This window comes from Callithrix jacchus, chromosome 14, assembly GCF_049354715.1.
Source record: "Callithrix jacchus isolate 240 chromosome 14, calJac240_pri, whole genome shotgun sequence".
In the NCBI taxonomy this organism is placed as follows: domain Eukaryota; kingdom Metazoa; phylum Chordata; class Mammalia; order Primates; family Cebidae; genus Callithrix; species Callithrix jacchus.
In genome coordinates this window covers 22,785,867-22,813,193 of record NC_133515.1, presented here as the reverse complement: position 1 = coordinate 22,813,193, position 27,327 = coordinate 22,785,867, and the positions used below count along the sequence as shown (strand labels likewise).

Below are 27,327 nucleotides of genomic sequence, written 5' to 3'. Positions count from 1 at the left end.
GAGGCAGGAGAATTGCCTGAACCCAGGAGGCAGAGGTTGCAGTGAGCCAAGATCACGCCATTGCATCCAGCCTGGGTAACAACAGTGAAACTCCATCTCAAAAAAAAAGCTGTAACTATGCTCTGTCTGGGTGGGATGTATTTTTCTAAAGAAGCTGAAGTAGATAATCAAAGTCTAATTCATCTAGCTGGAAACATTAAATCTACAGCCATTCTTGCTTACACTCAGATGTATCATGCTTACTTTGTTGTAAACAAAGTTACAACAGAAAAGCCTGAGCCAAATGTATCTCAAAAGCACAAGAGCACAATGCTACAATGCTACCCTTACCTTGTAGCCACTGGTCCAGGGTATTATCGATGGTGCACTTCACAACCGGGAGGAATTCTGAGTTCATAAAAAGGCCCCGCTTAGGGTGGTTCTGCAGCCGCTCCTGATGACTTCGGGAGCTGAAAAATTCTAACACCAACTTTATCTGCCAAAGTTCAGAAGTCTCAGACATTTCTCTTCTCCCAAGTCTTCTTATAGCCTTGAAGAGGAAAGAGGGCGACAATCCATTTAATGAAAGAATGGAGTGCTCTGTCTCTTCATCAGGGCTGTATACTGAGTATTCTTTAAATGTGGTTCCTAATTATAAAGGCTGGAGGGGGATCGATTCTGTGTTTTGGTGCAGTCTGCCCATAGCAAAGCCATCACTGGGTACAGGTGCATGGCTCACCTCCTTCAATATGGCTCTATGTGAGCAGCTTCCAGGGAAAAGTAACAAAGGTGAATGAGCTCATTCTTGGCTCAAAAGCTCCGAATAACCAAGACCCAACAGGTCACGGCCAGTCACCTCTGGGAAACTCAAGCCGGGTACAATGACACCACAGGGATCCTGGGGGGGCAGAGGGCAAGAAGAACACTACTAACACTGCCTTTGAGATCCATCTGCAAGTCACTGCAGCTGCAACCAGAGAAGATATTCATGCATAAAGACCTGCCCATGACTGCAAAGGGGTGAGGGTTCAGAGAGTGAAAGGACACATTCTCAGCCAGCAACTTAAAAACACAACTTGTTATTTGGCTGCTGTACAGAAAAGCACTGTGAGAAGCAGTGCCAGCATGGATACCATATATCCATACTTTCCAACCAAAAAAGGGTGGATTCCAGACAATAACAGCATTCTGTGCCTACTTAGTTATATTGGAACTTGGCTTTTAATTAATGATGTTATTTAACACTGTGCATTTCCTGGTTTGGAGGAATTATCCTCTGACTGAACATATTTCTCCATTCAGCTTTCCAGCAAATTATTTTACCATTAAATGTTATTTCTCTTAGACACTGAGTCTCAGATGCTTAGCTGTAAACTTAATATATTCACTTAAAGAGCTGTTTAAAACTTGATTATGGATCTCACCTCAGAATCTATTTTGATTCAATAGATGAGGCATAGAATTGGAGGATCTGTATTTTTAAGATACCAAGGCAAATTTTTGCCACCTTAGAAAACTACTGGCTTGACTTAACTGCAAATCTGGGTCTGAAAGAATATTGAAAAGGCATACGCATTACTAGTTTGCCTAAAGTGAATAAATTTGTCTGATTCTTTAAGAACATTATTAAGCATTATTTTCTGCACTACCCCATTAGGCTCTCTTAAAATAGCAATAAAACGAGAAATTTAAAAATGAACTCCAACTCCCTAGATCACTACATATGGACTCTGTAACGTGTTGCAAGCTTCATCACACAGGTCTAATTTCACAGTACTGCCATCGCTAGGGCACTGTTCACTAACTGCTTACAAGCAGACTTCCACAGAGAGGCTTTGCCAGGAGGGAGACAAGGATAAAATGGGAGAGAGGGAGGGAGTGCTCTCCTCCTCACCTAGTGAGGGGAGGACAAAAGGGAGGAATGAGAACCCTTAAAGGAAGACAGCCCCCCAAGGGGCACTTTTGTCAACATAAAGCCCAAGCTTTTTGGATCTTTGAGAGCTTTCAAATTTATTATGGTTTCCTTTCTTAAATTTCCAAAAGCAAATGGGAAACTAAAAGGAAGGATACTAGGCACCTTAGCACACCGATCAGTGAGTTACCTGAAATACAGGACAAATCTCACCAGAATTGGTATAGATTTTTGGATCCATACCTGATCCATTGCTATGTATGCAGGCAACATCTCTGGGGTCTCCTGGGTGACACATTCATAGAGTACTGAAGAAAAGAGATCCAGAATTTCCTGTTTCTGCAGAAAATCAGAAGTTTTTTGTAGCACAAAGTATATTCAATTCAATTCAAAAACCAATTATATAGCACTAATGTGGCCCATTCTTAAGTTCTATAATAAATGACATAAGAGTAACACTACAATCTTTAAAAAAAAAAAAAAAAAAAGGTATAGCACATGTAACATTAAACATTAATAAAAAAACAACCAAAATTAAGTCCCAAGAGACACTTAAGGATAGTAAATGCTACAGAAGAGAGGCATGTACCAAACTACGATAAAATGAGTAGATAGGACATGACAGAGCTATATGCCTTGGGTTGGGCTGGGAAGAGTAGGATCCAGAAAGGAAACATAGTAACAAAGCTGCAAGAAAAAAACACTGACCAGAACAAGTTTGGGGGAGGCACCAGAATAAAGTCCAGCTGGGGTTAAGGGTGGGCATGAGCATGAGCTTCATCAGAGACTCCTGACCTTGAGTGCACAGCCCAGCTCTTACTAGCTGTGTGATCTTGGGCATGTGACATCTTTCAGTGGCAGTTTCCTCATCTGTAAGCCCAGAATGATAAAATACCTACCCTCAGGGTCACAATTAAATTCTTAGCAGAGTATCCAATATATAGTAAAGATTCAATAAACATGAGAGTGGAAGGTTATTTCATTTAATCCTCAAAACAATACTATAAGTAAGGTAGGTTCTATTACAATCACTTTTAGAAATGAGGAAACTACATTTTGGAGAGATTGAGAAATTTTCTCAAGGCCACATACACTTGTAAACAATAGGCTATCAATCCTAGATATCTAATTCTACATCCAATCTTTCCTCGTCTGTATGGTGGATTAAATCAAAGATCTGGGCCAGGCACAGTGGCTCATGCCTATACAATCCCAGCACTTTAGGAGTCCAAAGTGGGAGGATCATTTAAGCCCAGGAGTTTGAGAGCAGCATGGGCAATATAGTGAGACTCCATCTCTAAAAAGAAAAAAATTAGCCAGGCATGGTGGCTACATGTCTATAGTCCCAGCTACTCAGGAGGCTGAGGTGGAAGGATGGTTTGAGTCTGGGAAGTCGAGGATACACTGAGCCATGATCATGTCACTGCACTCCAGCCTGGGCAACAGAAAAAAAAAAAAGAGACCCTGTCTCAAAAAACAAAAAAATAAGAAAAATCTGCTAAGCACCCTTGGAATCTTAAAGACAATAGGTGTATGAATAATAAAAAGAAGGATTATAATATATAGAGGAAACAGTTAATGAAATTACATAAAAACAAGAGAAAGGTGGTAAACACTGAAAAAATAAAGCAGAATATGAATGGATATCATTCTTGTACATGACAGAAACTATCAGCTGTCAAAAGTAATGTCTAATAAACTTTAAGTTGTTTCTGCTATCAAGGTAGAAAGTTACTGAATTTAATAGTTTTAGGCTATGCAAATCTATATGTGCCAAGCAAAAGTCATCGAATGTGGCACATGTCATCAATCTCCAGGATAGATATAGATAGTACAGATGTTTTTGGTGACCCATACATAGAAATAATAACAAATTCTAGTCCTGGAGCTCGGCAAACCGTAGAATATATACCTGACCCATGTTCACAGTTGGCTTGCAGAAATATTCAGCAAATGACAGAAGTGCTGGATCGGAAGTGAATGCTGAGATTGTTTCTGGCTAAAAAAGACAAAGAGCAACAACACTATAAGATAACAAAAGATTATTTTCCTTACTGCTCAAATTGTAATATATGCAGTTCTGCCTTCCCTTTGTCACACAACCTTCCCAAAGATGGTGCAAACTTGCTAGAGCTTCATCAACCTGTTCTGCCAAGAAGTTACAAGAAGCTTTTGCACAAGTTAACATGAGCTACTAATTTATCAAGAGGCCAATAACAAACAGTTCTTCCTGTTTACACAATTAACCCAAAAAAGGCTTTTCCCTCCTTCACTGACTAATTAAAAAGCCTACCAGAAACTAGAATTGTTACTGAAAAGTTAAGGAAAAAAGAGTATCAGTGAAGCCAACCACAAAAGATAAATAGTGTAGTGTATGAATCCACATATATGGGGCACTTAGTATAATCAAAATCATAGAGACATAAAATAGAATGGTGGTTGCCAGGGACTCGGGGGAGTAGAATGGGGAGTTGCTGTTATAGGTATAGATTTCAGGTCTGCAAGATGAAACAGTTCTAGAGACGGATGGTGGTGATGGTTGTGCAAGAATATGAATGCACTTAATATCACTGAACTGTAACTTGCAAATGGTCAAGACAAATTGTGTGCATTTTACCACATTTTTTTTTTGAGACGGAGTTTCGCTTTTGTTACCCAGGCTGGAGTGCAGTGGCGCAATCTCAGCTCACCGCAACCTCCGCCTCCTGGGTTCAGGCAATTCTCCTGCCTCAGCCTCCCGAGTAGCTGGGATTACAGGCACGTGCCAACATGCCCAGCTAATTTTCTGTATTTTTTTGTAGAGACGGGGTTTCACGATGTTGACCAGGATGGTCTCGATCTCTTGACCTCGTGATCCACCCGCCTCGGCCTCCCAAAGTGCTGGGATTACAGGTGTGAGCCACTGCGCCCGGCCAGTTTACCACAATTGTTTAAACTTGGGAAAAAATAGAATATCATTCAAGGTTTCAGACTGAAAATGAAATATGAAGGTATTACTATTTTCCATTGAGGTTTATATTTTACTTCTGAACTTCCAGTAGGCAGGGAATTGAGATATCTTTTAATTTTTATATACTTTCTTCATTCAAACTCAAGTCTAAACTTACCTATTTTCTTTACAAATTGGGTTACAGTCTTTGAGATATGCTCTAATTTTTAAAAGAAGCAATAGTACAAATTTAAGTTAAACTTCGTCCAAATATCCTTCAAAAGTATTTCATAAATAACTTACTGAATAGTCAAACAAAATTAACCAATGTCAACCCTGGAAACTATTTATACATTTCAATCCTGGGAACCATTATAAAGGCTCAGTCATATGTAACTGACCTAAAATGAAGTATGAGTTGAACTTATAAACTGCTGTCTCTTTACTTGGAAGAACAAAGAATGCTAACTTAGCCCTCAGGTTGCAACTCAGCCAATCCACCTGCCTCACTTTTGCCATCTAGCTATCCTTTAGGGTCGTAACTACTTTAGACTACTCTACTATATATCACCAGCAGGGACTCATTTGCTCATGGAATTACAGAAAACTGAAGTTAAATTCAGAAGTCTTAATGCCTGATTGTGGAACAAAATTTCCAGTGCTGAAAACTTATCTGAGTCAAGAATGTAGAGCAAAATATGTGCTGACCTCGGCATGGGAATGAGATTGTTTCCTACCCTCATTTATTGTAACTATTTCCTTATTTCAAACACTATTGTACTGGCAGTCAAGTACTGTGCAAATAATAAAGCAAACTTAGAAAAGAAGTCTGAATCTGTCATCAGTTTACCCTCACCAATATTAAAGAAACAAAGAATGGTTTTTAAATGGAGTTAATGAAAACTTTTTCTATTTTTAGGATGAAATTAAGTAAATCTTGACCAATTTGAGGATTAATAATAAAATTACTAAATTAGTTGTTACAGTGACAAGATATAGTGTGACTGTCCTTGCTGCTAAATGTAGATCTTAACTTAGACTGACCCATATCTTATTATGGCCATCACATGAAAAGCAAATGGAGCCAAGGTCAATCAGTCTTTACAACCTGCAACAATGAAAAAGGAAGCAGATCTACCTTTAAAGTTTACAGCAATGGGCAAGGAAGCTAGCAATTTATAATTATTTCTTTGCACTTTTACCAATCAATACTACTACCTTGAAAGCCCGGGCCTCAGAGTTTCTGTTAGCAACAGTCTGTGCCAACAAACTTTGCCACCCCATTGGATCTTCTTTGTAGGAGAGCTGACCTGCCCTGAGTTTAACATATAAAACCCCATCTTTGGAAAGAATGGACCTGAAATAAAAAGGAATGAATTCATATAAGGTATTATTGGCAGTTCTTGGCTGGAAATAGTGTTTTCCAATACCATGTTCACAGGAGACAAAGCCTTTACCATTTTCCACTAAGGTAGATGATTATTTACTGTTTCTAAGATTAAATCAGTCCCTGTGAGAAAGCCTAGAATCAAGTTCTGTTTCTCTGTGGTGTCTAGATTCACGGAACTTGTTAAAGAAAAGGCATTTTGACTATTGGCTCAATCGTGAGCTTCAAAGGTAGCATTTCATCTAACATTTCTTTGTATTCCCTATGTCCCCCAGCTCTATGCCTGGGGCACATGAGGTACTAAATATCTATTAATTGGTTTGCAGCAAAAGTAAAATATTGCTGCAAATCTAAGGACAGAACAATACAGAAAACAGCTAATATATAGATAGTCTGGAAAAATACACATTAGAACCAAACTATAAAAACTTTTATGTACTTGTTAAACTTCTTAGAAATTTAAAGACTTAACTGACATGTTACTTTAGGTATAAAATAATCAACACTCTAAAATAACTGCATGTGATTATTTCCACTGGGAATAAACTAGGTGAGTAGTATATATTATCTACAATAATCTTAATTGTAGGAGAAATTTCTAACAGAAGAATGGTAAAGGGATGCAACAGATGATGTGATCTGACAAACAGTGAAAACTTTATTATATCAATAATAAAGTTCCTTTTGTGGATGTATAAATCAGTTTTACTTTCTGACATGGTTAGGCTCTGTGTCCCCACCCAAATCTCACGTCAGATTGTAATCCCCACATGTCAGGGGAGGGACCTGGTGGGGGGTGATTGAATCATGGGGGCAGATTTCCCCCATGCTGCTCTCATGATAGTGAGTGAGTTCTCAAGAAATCTGATGGTTTAAAAGTGTGGCACTTCCCCTTCACTCTCTCTCTCCTGCTACCCTTCAAGACACGCCTTGCTTCCCTTTTGCCTTCTGCCATGATAGTTAAGTTTCCTGAAGCCTTCCCAGTCAGGTAGAACTGTGAGTCAATTAAACCACTTTTCTTTATAAATTACCAAGTCTCAGGTAGTTCTTTATAGCAGTGTGAAAACGGACTAATAAACTTTCTTGAACTAAATCTTATGTTAATATATCAAGAGATAAGTCCATTACTGTCACAAGTCAGTGTAAGTTTCTCAATAAATAAATATAAATATTTAGGGTTTGATTTCAAAATTAAAACTTTCATTTTCTAACACAAGTCCTGTTTCAAAGATACAGACTGCTTTACAGAAGACACACCCTAAATATTGTCTTGGATGAGATTAAAGGGTGATGACTCACATTCTGTATAATAATCTATAATTTATACCATCCTGTATTCTTCTATTCACTTCCTAAAATGTGTATCTGAGAAATTCAGTGTACTTACTTCAAGTGCTGTGTTCCTTTGCTTAAATCTATGAGCAGTTCCCAGTATCTTGGGCCTTTAACTTTAATCTGCCAAGATAAACGTAAACACAATCAAGCCAAAGCTGAAAAACATGCTCATTTGACAAACTGAAACCTATGTTAAACAATAACAGCGAGAAAGAGGCATGAGGAAGTTAACAAGCTTCATTTCCAGACAAAAAATGAATGTAAATCATGTTCTGAGGCCACCTAAGCTAACAATACAGATCTCTAAGACAAGACTTGCTCTATTCTTCCTGACTTTTCCTCCTGCTGCAGCTTTATTATCTACTACAATACATGAAGAAAGCAACTTACCTGCTTCAAAAGATGGAGTTCTGGAAGAAGGGTAGGAGCCATCAATTCTTCTTTGGTTTGTTCATACCACTGAGTGCCCTTTACAAATATAAAAGTCCAGCCACAATTCACTAGGTAGTCAGTCAGTGGAAACAACAAAGAAACATCTCCACACTATACCTCCCCCCGTCCCCACAGTTTATACAGAGACCTTTAAATGACATAAAATCCTCTCTGGTACTCAAATCTTTGTCTAAATTCCTCACAGTGCGTCACTTCCCACCACTTCAAGCCTTGCTCCTCACAGGTCAGCAGGACCAAAGGCTGTGCTCCAATGCTGCTGGGTTTCTGCACATTGCCTTCTCCACTGGGAAGGAGCTCCACTCAGTAGCCAGCCCTAGTCCAAATACTGTCCACTGTGACAGCCTCCTCAACACTGTAGCTAACAACTAAGTGAGAATGCTTCTTCTCTGCTTCCCCAGCATTCCACACACATCTCCAATTATCACACTCTATTCTCATTGTATCCATGCCTAGCTCCCCAGGGGACAGAAGATCCTTAAGGAACATGACAATGTCATTTCATTTTGTACCCCAGAGCCTAGCACAGTTTTCATTCACAGAAGGTACTTAATAATTTGCTGAATGAAAGAAGGACATACAATTTGTGATTTGTGATCTATTTGTACATCTAAATAAAAGCTCTCATCAAATATAAAATTTTGGGTTTTAAAGTATTCAGCTAACAAATCTTAGAATGAGTCTAACTCAATTAGTTTTATAGAACACTACTGTCGGTCATGTAAAGTTAACAGGGACATTTTCAAACTATAAGCTCTAAGGACAAAAGAATAGCAGATAATCCCTAAAAAATGATACCCAGAGAATATAAATGAGTGTGAATGGCCTGGCAGTATACACAACAACTTTGGAAGCTTCCATTTTTATGAAAGTTCAACTCACTACTTGTCACCTTTTACTAGAAAACACATTTGAAATATGCAAAGATGGATGAGAGGTAATAAAATTACAAGTAAATGACAGGGAGAGATACCTTGTAGGTAACTTCTAAGAGGGCATAGCAGGGCGTGTTTGTGTCCACATCGACGGGCACTAGAAGCCTAGGCTCTGCGGCCAACACATAGAGGTGCCGAAGAGCCTGGAGATGATACCTGCTCACAAAACAGACGGGTTGTGGGGGGAACAAACGAATGTGACAATATGAGCTCTGCAATCTGCTGTTACCCATAAGCTGAGACAGGACAGAAGCTCAAGCAGTATCATCAAATGAACAGAAATCTTAAAGACAGATGAGCTTCTACTAAAAAGTAATGGAGAAATTATCTTTTAAAAATTCTATATAACTGGTCTTTGACCCAATAATTCTTTACTTTAGTTTTTACAGTGAAGAGGTTTTAGAGGAAGGTAAAAAGTCTCATAACATGAAAATATTTACTAACACACTGATCACTTATAAAATCAATTACTCTCAAATATCCCTTTCTACTTAACACAGGCATCTCTTTTTATCTTCTAAGAGATTTATTTCTATTTCTTTTTTTTTTTCTTTTTCCTTAAGGATTGATAGGAAAGAAGAGGGAAGACAGGATGTTAATTGTTCTCAGACAGCAAAGTTCTTCTACATACACACGATTGCGCACGTGTGTGCGTGCACACACACATGTCCTTGAAATATCAAACATCTATGTGGGTATGGCGATATTTTTCTTTTGGGTTCTCAAAAAGTTTTTAAACTAAGATTTCTATTTTAGAATGTAAAAACAAAAAAGTTTTTCTATTTTAAGATCTCATTAAAAAAGGACAGGCTGGGCATGATGGCTCACACCTGCAATCCCAGCATTTTGGGAGGCTGAGGCAGGTGGATCACCTGAGGTCAGGAGTTCAAGATGAGCCTGGCCAACAAGATGAAACCCCGTCTCTACTAAAAATACAAAAATTAGCCAGGCCTGGTGGCACATGCCTGTAATCCCAGCTACTTGGGAGGCTGAGAGAGGAGAATCACTTGAGCCCAGGAGGCAGAGGCTGCAGTGAGCTGAGATCACATCACTGCACTACAGTCTCGGCCACAGAGCATGAATCCATCTCAAAACAAGAAAAAAAAAGAATAAAATAAGACTTCAGTTTTAAAAAGCTTTATAGACAACAACTTTCTTCTTACTCAAATACATTTACTTCTATAAATCTATTAAAAATAAATCAATAAATATCAGAAAAAACTGACACTAATAAATTATACAAAGATTCTTATCACCAAATGGCTTTGTTTACAATAGCTAAGCCAAACAGCTGTGACTAGCAATATGTGAGTATGGATCTCCATTGTACCCTAGCCAATGACTGGCTTTAACAACTCAAAAAATCTTTCCTAATTGACAGGCATGAGGGCCACATGTCAGAGGTGTATTAATTTAACAATAATACACTTATGCTGCACCTACCATCAGAGTGTGGATTTCAGATTAGGCTACTTTTGTAAAACAGCTATCTTTCTTCTGTCCTTGCATTATAGTGTAGTTTAAAATGATGGCTTAGGTTACTGTGATAAGTGCTCCTGGCCCTTCTCCACTAAATAATAAAGGGCTCTTGACCTGTCTTTGGGCAGACAATAGGGGATGCCTTCTGTTAAGCACAGTACTCAGGTGTCTTATAAGGGGCTATTTTCTTCCCTTCCCCCATATGCAAGAGATCTGCTATATCTCAAACTATATCTAGGGAAACTGAGGTATTGGTGGTTCCTTGTACCCTAAAACGCAGAGCTTTTAACTGCTTCAACATAATTTGAAGCTCAACTCCTCACTGCCACTTCTCAACTATCTCTGATTTTTTTGCTGTATTTTGCTTTTCTTGTCCCTTCTATGTCATTTATACAAAATTTCTCAGTATTTATGTGAAAAGGGAAAAAAAAGGAACTCATACAGACACTGCCACTAAATTAGACAAATTTTTCTCTTGGAATTAAATAATTATAGCACAAAAAAGTATCCTGAACTTCCCTGGGCAACTATCCTCTACCTGATGATTTTTTTGTCTAAAGACAACTTTATCTGACCTCATTCTGGGTTTAGAGCAGTTCTATAGATCTGACAATGGCGGAAGACTGGTCAGTCATCAGGTGTCCAAAGTTCTCCTCTGGTCTAATACTTTGTGAGAGAATCTTCTTAAAAGATTTAGTCAGGAATAATAACTAAGTTCAAGAACAGAGCAATGCTAATTTGGAAATACTTCATGAAACCAAAACACAACCAAAGGATCCCGAGAACTTAAGAAACAGTACATTGAAGACAGAATCACTAGACTCACCGGTTGTCAGTGCTGTGAGCTGGGAAGTGTGGGTAAAGGGCACAGAGAAGAGCGGCAATGGAAGAATTTGATGTGCTCAAAGAGTACCTGCAAAGTAAGTTTGGTGAGGATAAATATTATTAGTTATATTGCACATACCTTCAAGGCATTCTCGAGAACCAGGAAACTGGGGTATAGTAAGGCATACTGATAAAATGCCCTCAAAATACAAGAATGTCAATGGTGTGAACATTTCGCTTTTCATTTAGTCCTAAGGCCATTTCAAGATCATGACTACTTAAAGCCAAAGTAATATCCCATAAATGTTAAATTTCAACCCTTAAAGCAAGGTTTTACCTAAAATAGCACAGTAGTGAAGACCACAAATGCAGTCCTAGAAATTATAAATATTGAAGAGTCATGTATAAAGTATGCTATCTTCTTATCCAATTTTATTAATATATATGCCTATTTATACAAGTATAAATCTGACTTTTAAAAATACAGGATATTTTAGTTGGTATGTAAACAGTTTTTTTCTGTTTCTGTAAAGCATGAGGATTCCTTTGGAATGACTAATTAGATGAAAAAGCAAAAGTTACTATTAAAAAGTTACGATGAATGTATAAACAACTATTCTTCTAAATATAAATTCTTTTCTTACCAATAAGATAAACTTTTAAGATAAAGTTTTATAGACTTGTAAAATATTCTCTTAGTTTATAAAGGATCTACTGAAATTTTCCTTAATTTATCGTTGCTCAAATTTAGTACAGCAAACAGGCAAATTAATCTAAAGTTCCAGAGTTTTTCTAAAAAAAATTTTGAAATAAAGATGGCATAGGACATCATATAAAACCACTTCTAGAACTACTGAATATAAATACTTTAATTACACACAAATCTGCACACATATATACCCAAATCTCTTTCCCTGGTTTTTAAAATAATTGGAGTATTAAATAAGAACTTAGAATTCATTATATATTCTCATATATTTAATGAATTAGAAAGAAGACATTTCAAAAATTATGCAAGGAAAAAACATCTATTTTGGCATGTGCATGGAATAAGCCATTTTCTCTGTACCATTTTGATAAACCAAAATTCAAAGATAAATATTAAGATATATTAATGTTAGAAACTTTGAGTAGCAACATAATGGTATAGCTCTGCTATATAAATGTTGTTACAGAGTATACATGACCATTTAAAAACCAAAAATCACTAGAAGAGCAGTAGCAGAATGGTAGAAAAATCTATTTGATATGAAAGAATAAAAAAGAGAGTCACACAGTTTGGAACAATGAAAGATGGGACTGAGTAAGGCATGTAGAGGCTCATTTTGAAAGGAAAAAAATTTCAAAAATCATAAAATAGAATAAAATAAATAAGAATTTCCATAGTACTATTTCTTTAACCATTATTAATTCTAAACAATTAAAGAAAGACAACTCCATAAAACATGTTGAGAGGAAATGCACGCCTTTCTGATCATCTTTACTTTTTGTACTTCTGGAAAGGTGAGTTCCAACAGTGAGCTCAGTCTTAAAAGAGGAGGGGGAAATAAGCTTACGTGACTCGTAGACACTGTAGCCATTGCTGTTGACCAAGGTCACACATGCTAGAGCTAAATCAATGCAGCAGTATACCATATTCACAGAATAGAAGACAATACTGTAACAGATTCTAATCTTCCCTAACACAGACACGTACAATCAAGGAAATTCTGATCAATATTTTATCAGGTTATTTAGCATGACAGATTCCAATATTTATATGAACATGCAAAAAGCCAAGGGAAAAAACCACACTTTTGAAGAAGAAAACCTAGGTTGAAGGATTTACTCAACTGGAAACCAAGATTCATAAGAGAGTGTAGTATCGGTGCAAGTACAGAAAAATAGACCAGCAGAACCTAATAGCCCAGAAATAAACACAGGTGTATAGACATTTAACTTATATAATAGAGGTGGTATTGCAGAGCAGTGGAGAAGAATAAACTTTTCAATAGCAGTGGGGAAAAAAAATAAGAGAAAAATCAGTGCCAGGTAGATTTTAGATCCAAATATGAATGGGAAAGCTAAGAATTTCTAGAAGATAAAATATAAGAACATCTCCTTTTCTCTGGGTAAGAAAATATTTCATTAGCAGTACAAAAAAGTAAAAACCATAATAGGAAAACATTAATAATTATATCATCAAAAGACACCAGGGAGAGAGTGAACAGGCAAATAAGCCCCGGGGTGACAAAGATAACTGCAACATACAAAACTGACCAAGGGCTTAGGACATAGTTTAAAGAATCCAGGCCAGGCGCGGTGGCTCAAGCCTCTAATCCCAGCACTTTGGGAGGCCAAGGCAGGTGGATCACGAGGTCAAGAGATCGAGACCATCCTGGTCAACATGGTGAAACCCCGTCTCTACTAAAAATATTTTTAAAAATTAGCTGGGCATGGTGGCGCGTGCCTGTAATCCCAGCTACTCAGGAGGCTGAGGCAGGAGAATTGCCTGAACCCAGGAGGCGGAGGTTGTGGTGAGCCGAGATCGTGCCATTGCACTCCAGCCTGGGTAACAAGAGCGAAACTCCGTCTCAAAAAAAAAAAAAAAAGAATCCATACACATCAATACAAAGCTAAACCAATGTGAAGCAGTTAACCTCAACAAAACAGAAAGTAGAATGGTGGCTGCCAGAGGCTGGTGCACGCACAAACAGGGAGTGGGTATAGTGTGCCAGTTGCACAAGATGAAAAAGTTCTGGAGATTGGTTGCACAACAATGTGAATACATGCCACACTACTTAACTGTATACTTAAAAATGGTTAAGATGACAAATTTTATGTTATGTGTATTTTACAACAAATAAACATTTAAAAATAGATAAATATAAAAACTGGGTAGCAAGAGACTTGGACATCACAAAAAAAGTTTTGCAGTTGGCTATTAAAAGTGTAAAATGGTACTCAAGAACATTATTCAGAAATAAAGAAATTAAAATCACAATGAGATACTGTTATATACCTACTAGTTAGCTAAAACTAAACAGACTATAACAATAACAAGGGTTGACAAGGATAACTGGAACTTCACATCCTGCCCATGAGTATGTAAAATGGTACAACTGCAATGCAGCACTGATGGCATTATTCACTGAAGGCGAATTCATAAGTACAACTTATGATTTCACACATAGATCTATATACAACAAATCAAAGACACGTAAAACTTTCCTTAACAGCACTGTTCCTAATAGGCCCAAACTAGAAGCAAGAAGCATATCCATCAATGGGGGAGGTCAATAAAATGTGGTACAGTCATATAATGAAATGTAAAACAACACTGAAACTTGAATAATCCATTGCTACATACAACAGGCATCTTACAAACAAAATATTGAACAAAAGTAAAGTGCAAAAAGCTACATTGTATATAATTCAATTTAAATATCAAAAACAGGCAAAACCAACCTCAGGTGTTATGAGGCTAGATAGTAGCTATCTTTGGGGAGAGAAAGATAATGGTGATTGAGAGGGGCACATGGCAGAAGCAGAGATAGGTGTTGCAAGTTGTGAGTGCTATATGGAATCCTGATATACGTGATAACAAAGGGATTTTTCCATGGTAGATAGCTCTTTGACCAGTATCTATGATTTGTACACCTTCTGTATATACGTTTTTATTCATTACAGATCATCTAAAGCCAGTGCAGTCTTATAAAGGATGTAGTGAGGAATGGCAGATGTTGGAAAAAGAGCAATAAAGTTGAAAACTAAGAAAATGTCACAGGATCTGGTAATAAATGATTTTGTTTGTAACCTTTTTGAGAAAGCTTAGTGGAACAGTAAAATTTTTAACCAGTTGGGCATAGCAGTGATGCACTGAGGCACTGAACACAGACTATTCTGAGAAATACAGTGATGCTCAGCGTCAGAGGGGATGCTAATTCTACTGAGTACACCATAAGTTGATGATTAAACAATAAAGAAGCCCATCAAGTGGAATAATGCTGCTAGATGAGCTAAGAGCTAGTAAGAATTTCATTTTTTCATCTATCTTCAAGATGAAAGTAAGTCACCTTTATAGATCTCACCAATGAGATCTTTTCATTGGAAAAAGTACATATTCATTTACCTTCCTCCTCCCAAAAACAGAAGTCCAAGAGCCATGTGGTGGGCTAAGTGAAAGCCATAGTTCATCTCACCACCCGTTTTCATGTGTAAGAAGCGACAAAGCTGCAAGACCTTTAGGTTTCCGGAGCCAGCCATGACCATGGCGAGAGACAGCAGCACCACACTCAGACAAGTTTCTAGGTTGTAAGGACCTGTCTATGAGGTAAAGAGATGACGTCACTCTAACAGTTGTGTTACATTTCTTTATTATCAGAATTAACTTAGCCATCATTAGAAGACTGCAAAAGAACTTTTAAAAAACTCTGTAAATACAAATATTTTCACTGATTACGAAATATAAGTTCAATGGAGATAATTTCAAAAATTGAATATCAAGAAGGCATAACAATCATTTGGAATGCCACACCGAAAGATAACTGGTATTAACATTTTGGCTTTTTCTCTGAATTTTTCCTTTATCTACACACATTTTTTCCAAATGAAATTGAGATGTTACTTTACACAGTATTTTTTTTAACCTTTTAAATAATTATAAGCAAGCTTCACTTACAAAAAGTTGTGTTTTTTTGTTTTGTTTGTTTGTTTGTTGAGACAGGGTCTCTCACTCTGTCACCCAGGCTGGAGTGCAGTGGCACAATCTCGGCTCACTACAGCCTCAGCCTCCTGGGGTCAAAGGATCCATCCACCTCAGCCTCCCAAGTAGATGGGACTACATGTGTGTGTCACCACACCCAGCTAATTTTTTATTTTTGTAGAGATGGGGTTTCTCTATGTTGCCCAGGCTGACCTCAACCTCCTGGGTTCAAATGATCCTCCCACTTCAGCCTCCCAAATTTGCTAGGATTATAGCATGAGCCACTGTACCCAGCCACAAAAAAATTCTTACATAACATGATTTTGGTAGCTCCACCATATAAGAATGTATAAATAAGCCATAATCAAATTTAATTAACTACTTTTAGACTTTTTTGACATTTCTGATTTTCTATATTATAAATAGTGTTGCATAAATCTATGTAGTTTTTGCCAGTAAAGAAAATCTCTTAGTTTTGTCATCAGAGAAGCAATGCCTCAAAAGCAACTGAATCCTTACTAAGTACTAATAGTTTTTAAAAAGGAAAATTCCCAATATTTAATACTGAGACAGAATTACATGAGGTATGACAATCCACGAGTGTTACAGCCTTTCTTATTCTCTTGTCACAAGAACTAGAAACCTGTGCATCCTTCTAGGGTAATCATTTTCTTGTCTGATTTAATATCCCAAAACAAAAATAAAAAGATGAGCTAATGGTTCTTCAAATTTCTTGTTCTACATTCAAACAAATAGCAGGGACATCTGACAACACATAAGTAACTGGATTATTGGTAAATTCTTTTCAAGTTTAATTTTATTCCCAAGGAGAATGATAAAAAGACTTACAACAGAAGCATTAGGTGCAGACAAATAAGTCATAAAATCTTTTGCAAATTTATGCTAGAAAAACAAAAGAAAAAATTCAAAGTTAAAAGAAGCATCTTAAGGCTTTGTTAAAACAAAACAAAAAAGAACACAGTAAACTAAAATAGTTCTTACCAAACAGTTAAATGCTGATAAGTTTTCTGAGCCAGCAAATCGAAAACCCAGAGACAAACAGGCTCCTGCAATTATGTAGACATGTGCTTGCCTGAAAACAGGTGACAAGAAATTTAAGTCATTATTTTACTTTAAAATTAATTTGAGATAACTAACAATGAATATTCCAATTCTCTAAGCTAGCTTCTATCTTTCTGGGAATGATCAAGTGTACCTCTTCTCAGTCAGCAGATTTCTATATATATATTTTTTTTTACAGCAGCAGAAGCATCGAGTCACCCTTACTTAAAAAGTTTGCCCCTTACCTACAGTTTCATATGCAACAAAAACAATTTTTTAAATTGTTGCCAATTTTTTAATGGAAAGGATAAAACAAAAATACATACAAGTTAAATTTCCAATATTGCTTTTTGAGGGCAAGAGCTCTATAACTGCTCTCTGATAAATAATGGTGAGAAACGTGTGGGCTTCAGAATCACTTAAAGACAACAGTACTCCTACAAACTATATTTCAATTTATTTATCTGATAGTTGCTAGAATAGCTAATTTGCATTATACATCACTTACGATAAGGTTTCCAAGTTCAAATCCTCTGAGCAAGGCAATTCGATTTCACTGAGAGAGATACTATTTTCTCTTATAATCTGTCAATATAGAAAGCAAGAATACTTAGATATCAATGTTCTAGTTATAAATATTTAATAATCTGAAGAATAACATACTGCTTATCATGGCCATATTTATATAAAGCAAGCTTTACCAAACTATTTCACTCAAAAGCCTATATTTTAATCACATTGAATGTAATCAAATTTCAAATCTAAGATGGGCTAAGTAAAAATAACAATTAAATAGGGCTGAACAAACATAAACAGGAAGGCCTTATTTTGAATCAATAACAGGGTCATAATATTGCACACCAGTCAAATGAAATATAAAGATGATGGCTTTAAAATTGGGGCATGAGTGAGGGGAAGAAATGGGAAAAGAAAAATAGGAAAGAACTCTAATCAGATGTATTCTTCTTTATGGGGCATTTCCAGCATTAATCCAACATACCTACCAGAGGTGAGGTTATTCACTAGGCTAATTACCCAAGCTAAGCTAAACTGTCAATATGTTTATCAGCTATGTTACAGTATTGTTTAGAAAAGACATCCGAAAAAGAGCCAAAAAAGATAAAGCTATATATTTGCTGAATTATGAATGCATTTAAGATTTATTCTTTTAATCTTCTGAGAAGAACATTTCAGGATGTTTTCTTCAATACAACAATAAATATTGGCTGGGCGCAATGGCTCACACCTGTAATCCCAGCACTTTGGGAGGCCAAGGCAGGTGGATCACTTGAAGTCAGGAGTTCAACACCAGCCTGGCCTACATGGTGAAACCCTGTTTCTACTGAAAACACAAAAAATTAGTTGGGCCTCTAATCCCAGCTAATCGGGAGGCTGAAACATAAGAATCACTTGAGCCCGGGAAGTAGAGGTTGCAGTGAGCCAAGATGGTGCCACTGCACTCCAGCCTGGGTAACAGAACAAGACCCTGTCTCAGCCTCAAAAAAGTAAAATAAAATAAATATTCAGAAAGCACTTATAATACAGTCTTCTTATATACTGAGTATTACGAAATCAAAGACTTAAAATACCTTTTTTTTTTTCCTTGAGATAGGGTCTCCCTTTGTCGCCCAGGTTGGAGTGCAATGGTACAATCACAGCTCACTACAGCCCTACCTTCCAGATTGAAGCAATCCTCCCATCTCAGCTTCCCAAGTAACTAGGACTACAGATGCATACCACCATGCTTGACTAATTTTTGTATTTTTTTTGTAGTGATGGGATCTCGCTGTGTTGCCCAGGATGGTCTTGAACTCCTGGGCTCAAGTAATCCACCTGCCTTGGCCTCCCAAAGTGCTAGAATTACAGACATGAGTCACCACACTCTGTCTGTAAAGCATTTTATAAAAGAAAAGATGCTATGAAGATGCTAGTTGTTATTTTACAAATGCCCTAAGTTCAAAAAGACAAGCAGTTTACAAAGTGACCTTTTTAAAAAAAAAAAAAATCCTCCTTTTAATGCTAGGTTGCTCACTACAAGGAACCCTGCTCCAGAATCAATGTAGCTCCAGGTGAGAACTCGGAGAGAAGTGGAGGCTGATAGGAAATATCAATGAAGAGAACTGTGAAATTGTTATCTTTCCCATTTGTAGTGTCCCTGATGTAATAAAAATCAAATGTAACATTTTATAAAGTCTGAAGTTAAAAAAAAAAAAAAAAGATTATTATACTAGAAGTCCAAAAACCATATTTATTGTCTTTAGCTGCTTTTGTAACAAAATAAGACAATAAGTAAACAAATGGCAGGGCTATATTCCAATAAAATTTTAGTTGTAAAAATCAGGTGGGCTTTAATTAACTAACTCCTGATCTCAAGGCACTGGCATAAAAACAAAAGCAAGCAGATCTAGAGGGGAGAATTGATACAGAGAAGACAGGAACACCACTACATTTTCCTTTCCATGGTTTCTGCTCTGAAAGCAGGTCTGGGCCAAGAAAGATGGCAAAAACTACAATTAAAAGTGCACAACATTCTTGGCCTTAACAATCAGGATACAAGGAAACACCACACCCATTGGGAGGTGAGGACAGAATACTACAAAGGAGAGAGCCACAGAGACAGGGCCCCAAGTTCTGAATATAAATTCTGTGCAAATGTATACCAGACCTGTGAACCATGTGTGCACAGGGCAGACTCCAACAGTACACAGGATAAAGACGTGCACTGAGATTAGAGCTAGCAACCAAGAAAGACTGACAATTTGATTCCAAGTAAATTAACTGGTTGCTTTAAAACAAAACGTATATATCTGTATGTACTGTGCCTGAACTACAATGTGGTTTAGGCTAACACACATTCTCCTGAGAATCTAGAACTCTGGTATATGCAAGGCAGAGGGTAACTAACTACATGTCAGCTCCCAATTAAGTACTTGGGTGCTGAGTCTCTGATGAGTTTCCCTGGTAGACAACCTCAACCTGTACCTCATATCATATACAAAATTACTTTGAAATGAATTATGTAACTGTAAAACTAAAACGTTGGAGGTTTTGAGAGAAAAGTAGAAGAGATTACCTTCATGGTGGGGTTAGACAAATGTTTTGTTTCACAGTAATAAAGAATAAAACTGACAAATTAGACATTATTTAACACTGTAAAATCTTCTGCTCATCAAAATTATTACTAAGAAAATGAATATGCAAGCCACAGGCTGGGAAGGATATTTGCAAAAGAAATCTGACAAAGAACAGGTTTCTAGAATGCATTAAAAAACTCCAGCAACACAGTAATAAAAACAATACAAATTTTTTAGAAATAAGCAAAAAACATGAACAGATACTTCACAAAAAAAGACAGAGCCAGGCGCAGCGGCTCATGCTGTAATCCCAGCACTTTGGGAGGCTGAGCCAGGCAGATCAAAAAGTCAAGAGATCGAGGCCATCCTGGCCAATATGGTGAAACCCTGTCTCTGCTAAAAATACAAAAATTAGCTGGGCATGGTGGCGCACGCCTGTAGTCTCAGCTACTTGGGAGGCTGAGGCAGGAGAATTGCTTGAACCCAAGAGGTGGAGGTTGTAGTGAGCTGAGATCACACCACTGCACTCCAGCCTAGCGACAGAGCAAGACTCAATCTCAAAAAAACAAAAAAAAAAGATAGATGGAGGACCAATAAACCAATTAAAAAGTTCTCAACATCAATAGCCAGCAGAGAAATGCAAACTTAAACAATGAGATATCATTACAGACTCATCAGCAGCACTAAAATTTAAAAAACTAACACCACTAAATATTGGTGAAATGTACAATAGCCAACATTCTTGAACACTGTTGGTCAGTGTGTAAAATGGTACAGATGCTTTGGGAAAAGTTTTACTTGTTCTAATAAAGCTAGATATACCATCTACCCTATGCCTCAGTAATTCCAACCCTACCTAATAGGACTACAAATGGGATACATAGGTTGAGCATCCCTAATCCAAAAATCCAAAATCTAAAATGCTCCAAAATCTGAACCTTTTGGAGCATTAACATGATGCTCAAAGGAAATGCTCATCGGAGTATTTCAGACTTCAGAGTTTCAAATTAGGGTTACTCAATCATTAAGTATAATTTCAAGTATTCCAAAATCCAAAAACACTTCTGGTCCCAAGCATTTCAGATAAAAAATAATCTGTACCACCTAATAATAAAAAGGATGAACTATTACTATGCTCAGTATCTCAAAAACACTGAAAGAAGTCTTATATTAAAGGGTATATGCTGTATGTAACTTCATTAATATAAAGTTCTACATTAGAAAAGTAATATATTTTGGGGAAAAAACAAAATGCATATTGGTTACCCTGGGGGTAGGGGTAAATGCACAAAGTGGGAAGGGGCACAAGGGACAGAGGCTGGTTTCCACAGGCCTATGTGTTAGTCAAATTTTATCCAGTAGGATACTTAAGATTTGTGCATTTCACAATATATAAATTTTATCTTAAAAAGAAAAAATGTAAATATCAATTCTAGTTAATACACATGACATAATTTTAGCATGGAGTGTATTACTGTTTGTAACTTAACATTGAAATTCATCAAAAAATGCTAGATTAGACAGAGAAATAGATAAGTGGATAGATAAGTGATTAAACATGTTTACGCAGTAAAATATTGTAGAATCTATTGGTGATATGGACATTCATATAAAGTTCTTTCAACCTTTGAGATTTTTTGTTTTTGTTTTTGTTTTTCAGAGTTCCTGTCCTTTATTTATAAACATTAGTTCATAATTACCACAAGTATTTAAATAATTATTTTAGTATAACTTATGGATTTTAACACGTTTTCAGCATCCTGACTTGGAAAAATATTAACTTTAAGAAGTATTACAATTCTTTTTTTTTTTTTTTTGCTTTAAAAGGTTTCTTTTTTATTATTATTACGTTTTAGGTTTTGGGGTACATGTGAAGAACATGCAAGATAGTTGCATAGGTACACACGTGGGAGTGTGATTTGCTGCCTTCCTCCCCTTCACCTGTATCTAGCATTTCTCCCCATGCTATCTCTCCCCAACTCCCCATCCCCCGAGATTTTTCTTCTGAAAATACCGAAAGAAAAAATCTACATAGTACTCTCAAGGATAAAAAGAAACTGAGACCACTAGACATGGACAGTTGATTAAGGGCAGTGGCTAGTCACAATATTTGATTCTGAGTTTTTACCAAAAGAATCTGTTTATTGTTAACTAGCATACTTGGCTTATCGAATAAATATGATATAAAGTAATTAAAAGAAGTTATATTAAAAGATCTAAAATTGTCACAAAGTAAAATAGCATCTTAGAAGTGCATAATTATGACAAAAATATCAAAAACATTCTTTTAGAGGATTTTAGCATACATATTTAATTTTTTCTTTCTTTAAGTCCATACAACACAACGTTCATATTTAATTTTTTAAAACTACCATTTCTAGAGATCTGAGGCAAAAAGAGAAGGCTGTGGTCTGTGCAGCACAGAATCTTAAAATGAAAGTCCTTATCAATATTGCCTTCATAAGAAAAAATATTTTATAGGATTTTGAAAAATCCCATAAGAAATCGTAATTTTATGCTACTAATGATAACATATTTATTATATGTACTTACTTGAGGAACATTGCTGTCAACCCACTTGGAATTTGGTAAAATATCATCCCACAAAATCAGGCATCGAGCAAGTGTCTTAAAAATGCAACAGAGATAAAATTAATTATAGCACATAAAGTTTATAGATTTTATAATTATAATAATAAACAGAACAATTTAAGAATCAGTTCCCAACTGATGACAATTTTGAAAAATAAGTATACACAAATGCAGGAAGGTTATGTACTGATAAACCTATTGTAAGTTGAAAATACATTTAGGCCAGGCTCATAGCTCACGCCTATAATCCCAGCACTCTGGGAGACCAAGGTGGGCAGATGACTGAAGACCAGGAGTTTGAGACCAGCTTGGCCAACATGGTGAAACTCCATCTCTACTAAAAATACAAAAATTGGCCAGACATGGTGGCACACGCCTGTAGTCTCAGCTATTCAGGAGGCTGAGGCATACGAATAGCTTGAACCAAGGAGGCAAAGGTTGCGGTGATCCAAGATGGCGCCACCAAACTCCAGCCTGGTTGACAGAGTGAGACTCCATCTCATAAAAAGTAAAAAAGAAAATATAATACACCTCACCTGCCAAACATCACAGCTTTACCTTGACTACCTTAAACTTGCTCCCAACACTCACATTAGCCTACAACCAGGTGAAATTCTGTCAGCATAGTAAACTATAGAGTATGGGTCATTTACCCTCATGACTGCATGGCTAACTGGAAACTGCAGCTTGCTGCTGTTGTCCAACACCATGTGGGCATAACACATATCACTAGCCCGATAAAAAATTAAAATTCAAAATTGGAAGTACAGTTTCTACTGAATAAGTGCTACTTTCACACTATGGTTAAGTTAAAAAATCTAAGTTAAACCATCCTAAGATAGGGACTGTCTGCAGTATCAACCTGAACTACTCATTATAATAAAGATTTAAATTTTAACAAAGAAAAACTAAAATTGAATTGAACATCATCAAAGTTTAGAGGGCTTTGGGGGGAACTTTTTAAAACACACTCTGGAAAAGAAAAAAATCACAAAGGAAAGAATCATAGTTCTATTTACATCGTAATTTAAAAGTTTCTATATGCTAAGTTTAAACACCAGAAAAAAAAAAAGAGGGAAAATTTTAGACAATTAGGTCAAACTGTTAATTCTTTAGATTCAACCGTAACAGTATTATTACATCCCTGATAGTAATCCAAAAATGTAAAATAAAAAGCAGTAAAAAGTCCTGCCGGGCGCGGTGGCTCACGCCTGTAATCCCAGCACTTTGGGAGGCCGAGGCGGGTGGAACACGAGGTCAAGAGATCTAGACCATCCCGGTCAACATGGTGAAACCCTGTCTCTACTAAAAATACAAAAAATCAGCTGGGCATGGTGGCGCGTGCCTGTAATCCCAGCTACTCAGGAGGCTGAGGGAGAATTGCCTGAACCCAGGAGGCGGAGGTTGCAGTGAGCCTAGGTCCCGCCATTGCACTCCAGCCTGGGTAACAAGAGCGAAACTCTGTCTCAAAAAAAAAAAAGTCCTAATCACTTGTTGCTTTTTAGGAAGTTTTGAATAATGTGAGAAGGTAAAATGACACTCCAAGTACTACATATCAATGTGGATAACTTTCTTGGGATTCCCAAAGTCCTACTTGGGAAATTTCAAATGAACACTGGCAATTAGATATGCATGATAAATTAAAAATGATAGGCTCTCTTGTAAAGACATTTATGTTTGCAAGTTTTTTTTTTTTTTTTTTTTTTTTAAGGAGACCAGCTTGTGTTGCCCAGGCTGGTCTCAAACTCCTAGGCTCAAGCAATCCTGTTGCCTCAGCCTTCTAAAGTGCTAGGACTATAGGCATGAGCCACCACGCCAGGCTTACAAGCTAAGAACCATAAATAGACTCCTCATGTTAACAGAAATCAAAAATGACAAAGCGTACCCTAAGCAAGAGAAATTCTGGCTTCACAAAGTCCAACAAATACATGGTGTCAGGAGCTCGGAGCCAATCTGCAATGGATCTGGTGGTGAAGGATAACAGTAAGGGATACTGCTTAAGTAGTGGGCAAGACAATCAAGAATCTTAAGATCTATTTCAAAATATTTCTTCTCACTCCACCACGGCTATATATTTTTTTCACAATACTTTACACATTCTAACATAATAGTTACTATACATGGACATGTAGGTCTGACTATAGTATTAGCTCCATGAGGGCAGATATTTTTAGTTTTGTTTAATGAAATATCCCCAGTGACAAGGAAGCAGTGATCTACACATTCATCCAAATAGTAAGTGATAAATAGCTATTTTAAACCACTTTGTTAATTCTGCACACATTCACTTTTTCTAAAGGGAGAAATGTAGAACACTGAAAAACTCCTTGAATCTTATAATTTTTTTTTAATTAATAGACATAACACATAGCATAATGTCTTGTACTCAACTTACTATTTTATGCAAAGTGTGGGCATAAATGCCAAAGGTCTACTTTCAAGTGTCAGTACTAATATAGCAAGCTGGGAAAGTAGAACATTTGGTGATTACAAAAGCTCCTGAACTAGGCAGAAACTACTGTTTTATTACATGGTAACCAAGATCAGACTAACAGTAAGTATTTTTGGCTTAACCAGTCTGAACAGCAAGATGCTAAATTAATGAAACAAATGTGGGCATTGTTTGGGTGTTACTGATATCAACTACAAAACAGAAATGAACAGAAATTGAAAACTATATTGTCAAATACCATTAAAATAGCCAAATATATTATTTCTAGGTAAAAATCTTTATAACTTCACATACTGTAAATTTTCTTTCAAAAACTTACAGTTTGGACATGTATGTCTTACTACAACATACATATAAACATGTATGTCTGACTATACCATAAGCTCCAAGAGGGAAGGTATTTCCTTGCAAAAACTTACAGTATTTGAAAGAACGAAAATCAGCTTCATCTAGCACAAGGGAAATAAATACACAAGATAACTGAATTTTATAACCAGTGTCAGAAAGGATATCACACTGTCATGGTGGGAGGAACAGTGGATGGGTAGAAATACCTGTTATTGGTTTTTAAGTAGATCATAGCCAAAGCTAGAGTAGCACCTGGACAAGTCACATCCACATTTATGGTATCGCCCTCCTATTGAAAAAAGAGTTTATGCATGTAAGAGTTCTGAATTATTATAAAATTCCTCTGAATAATATCTATACTTAAAATTAACATATTTGCCAATGTTAGCATGAACACTAGTATTTTGCAATTTACTTCCTAGCTTTCAGAATTTTGATCTGTTACTCTGATATGTACTTACTTTGATTTGATAACTTGGAGATTTATGTTTCTCCCTATGCATTCCTGTTTGAAAGCGCCTATGTCCTCCAACCATGTACTGATAGAGCTGCTCAGGCACATTGAGATCAGACATACCTATCAAATTGCTGCCATGCTGGAAAAAGAAAATAACAGACAAGTGAAAAGAAATCTTACAGAGGAAGATTCCTAGCACATACTCATGACAAATATAAAAATGAACTAATTTCAAAGCAGGGTATTTCGAGTTTTGGGGTTTTTTAATTTCCAACTTAAAACAAATATTAATCATGAGAAAATACTCAAACTATTAATAATTCTCATAAAAGTTATAATAAAGTATGTTCAGTTTTAAGTACTTTCTTAAAAATACCTAAGAGCTTCAGTTACATTTAACAATTAAGGAAAGTATTAGTTATATAATTGAAACCTGAACTGTAAATACCTGAATACTTTCATTATTGTACTTCAGAACTTTTCCAACAAAAATAACTGTGATAATAAATAGTAATTCATTGAATGCTCTATGCCAGGCACTATTTTGTGTATTTAACATGAACAAAGAGCTGTATCAAATAGCTACTAGTAAAAACACTATTGTTTATAAATAAGGAAAGTGAGGCACAGAGGGATTAAGCCCAAGGTTATACAGCTATTATAGTAAGTTGCAGGGCTACATATAAAACATGGCCATCTGACTCAACAATCCATAAGCTGATTAAACAACAGACACTAATGTAGTTAAATGACTTGACTCATGAGTTAGGATCAGATTTCAAGTTGCAATTCCCTGTGCAATTCCCTTCCATTGTACCACCAGCCTCTTTAGCTCATATGCCAATGTGAATTCAAGGCCCCAACAGATGGTAAACCACAAGGTGGATTTCCAGAACACATATGAGAAAAAACTCCTTCCATTATAACTTTCTTTATATCACTTAGCTTGGCCATAACAACATATTGGTGGATTTTTTTTAAGGGGAATCACATTTCAAGTGAAAGAATTATTTAATGAAATGTTTATGGTAATTCTGTACCCATCTCTTAGATGGAGTTAAAGATGGATCAGCCTGATATTGCATTTTGTCACAAGGCTGATGCTACTGGGGCAACATTCTGTGACATACAGTGAACAGCACTATGGCAAAAGAGGGTTAGGATTTGTTTCCAGTGGTTACTATAGACTCTTAAGGCTCCCTATCGTATATGTTTTCACTAGATTCTGTTTTCAATTGTACGTCTCGAACTCTTTAAAAAAACTCATTCCCCTTAGTTTGTTCATGAACACTGTAAGCTGGAGGAAAGAAATCTTAAAACCCTACTCTTCACTACAGTTTCTCTCCATTTGCAAATCTGGTACTTTAAAAAATATCCAAAAAGACATAGTAAGGGACAGCATTCAGGATTAGGTGTCAAGGTTATTT

At 36.5% G+C, this 27,327-nt stretch overlaps 1 protein-coding gene across 4 annotated transcripts in view; it reads right to left on the bottom strand.

Moving 5' to 3' along the window:
* Positions 1-27,327, bottom strand: part of ANAPC1 (anaphase promoting complex subunit 1) — a 124,009-nt gene that overhangs the window by 8,314 nt on the left and 88,368 nt on the right. For all 4 annotated transcript variants that reach the window (XM_035271978.3, XM_035271979.3, XM_078348933.1 and 1 more), the window contains 16 exons: positions 25,905-26,039; positions 25,650-25,732; positions 24,529-24,607; positions 22,605-22,679; positions 17,486-17,562; positions 16,918-17,008; positions 16,765-16,818; positions 15,343-15,536; positions 11,233-11,319; positions 8,966-9,083; positions 7,933-8,010; positions 7,595-7,662; positions 6,039-6,177; positions 3,804-3,890; positions 2,135-2,230; positions 331-529 (listed from right to left, as the gene is read on the bottom strand). In XM_035271978.3, the coding sequence (XP_035127869.3) occupies positions 331-529; positions 2,135-2,230; positions 3,804-3,890; positions 6,039-6,177; positions 7,595-7,662; positions 7,933-8,010; positions 8,966-9,083; positions 11,233-11,319; positions 15,343-15,536; positions 16,765-16,818; positions 16,918-17,008; positions 17,486-17,562; positions 22,605-22,679; positions 24,529-24,607; positions 25,650-25,732; positions 25,905-26,039 (1,660 nt within the window). The remainder of the gene's footprint in view (positions 1-330; positions 530-2,134; positions 2,231-3,803; positions 3,891-6,038; positions 6,178-7,594; positions 7,663-7,932; positions 8,011-8,965; positions 9,084-11,232; positions 11,320-15,342; positions 15,537-16,764; positions 16,819-16,917; positions 17,009-17,485; positions 17,563-22,604; positions 22,680-24,528; positions 24,608-25,649; positions 25,733-25,904; positions 26,040-27,327) is intronic.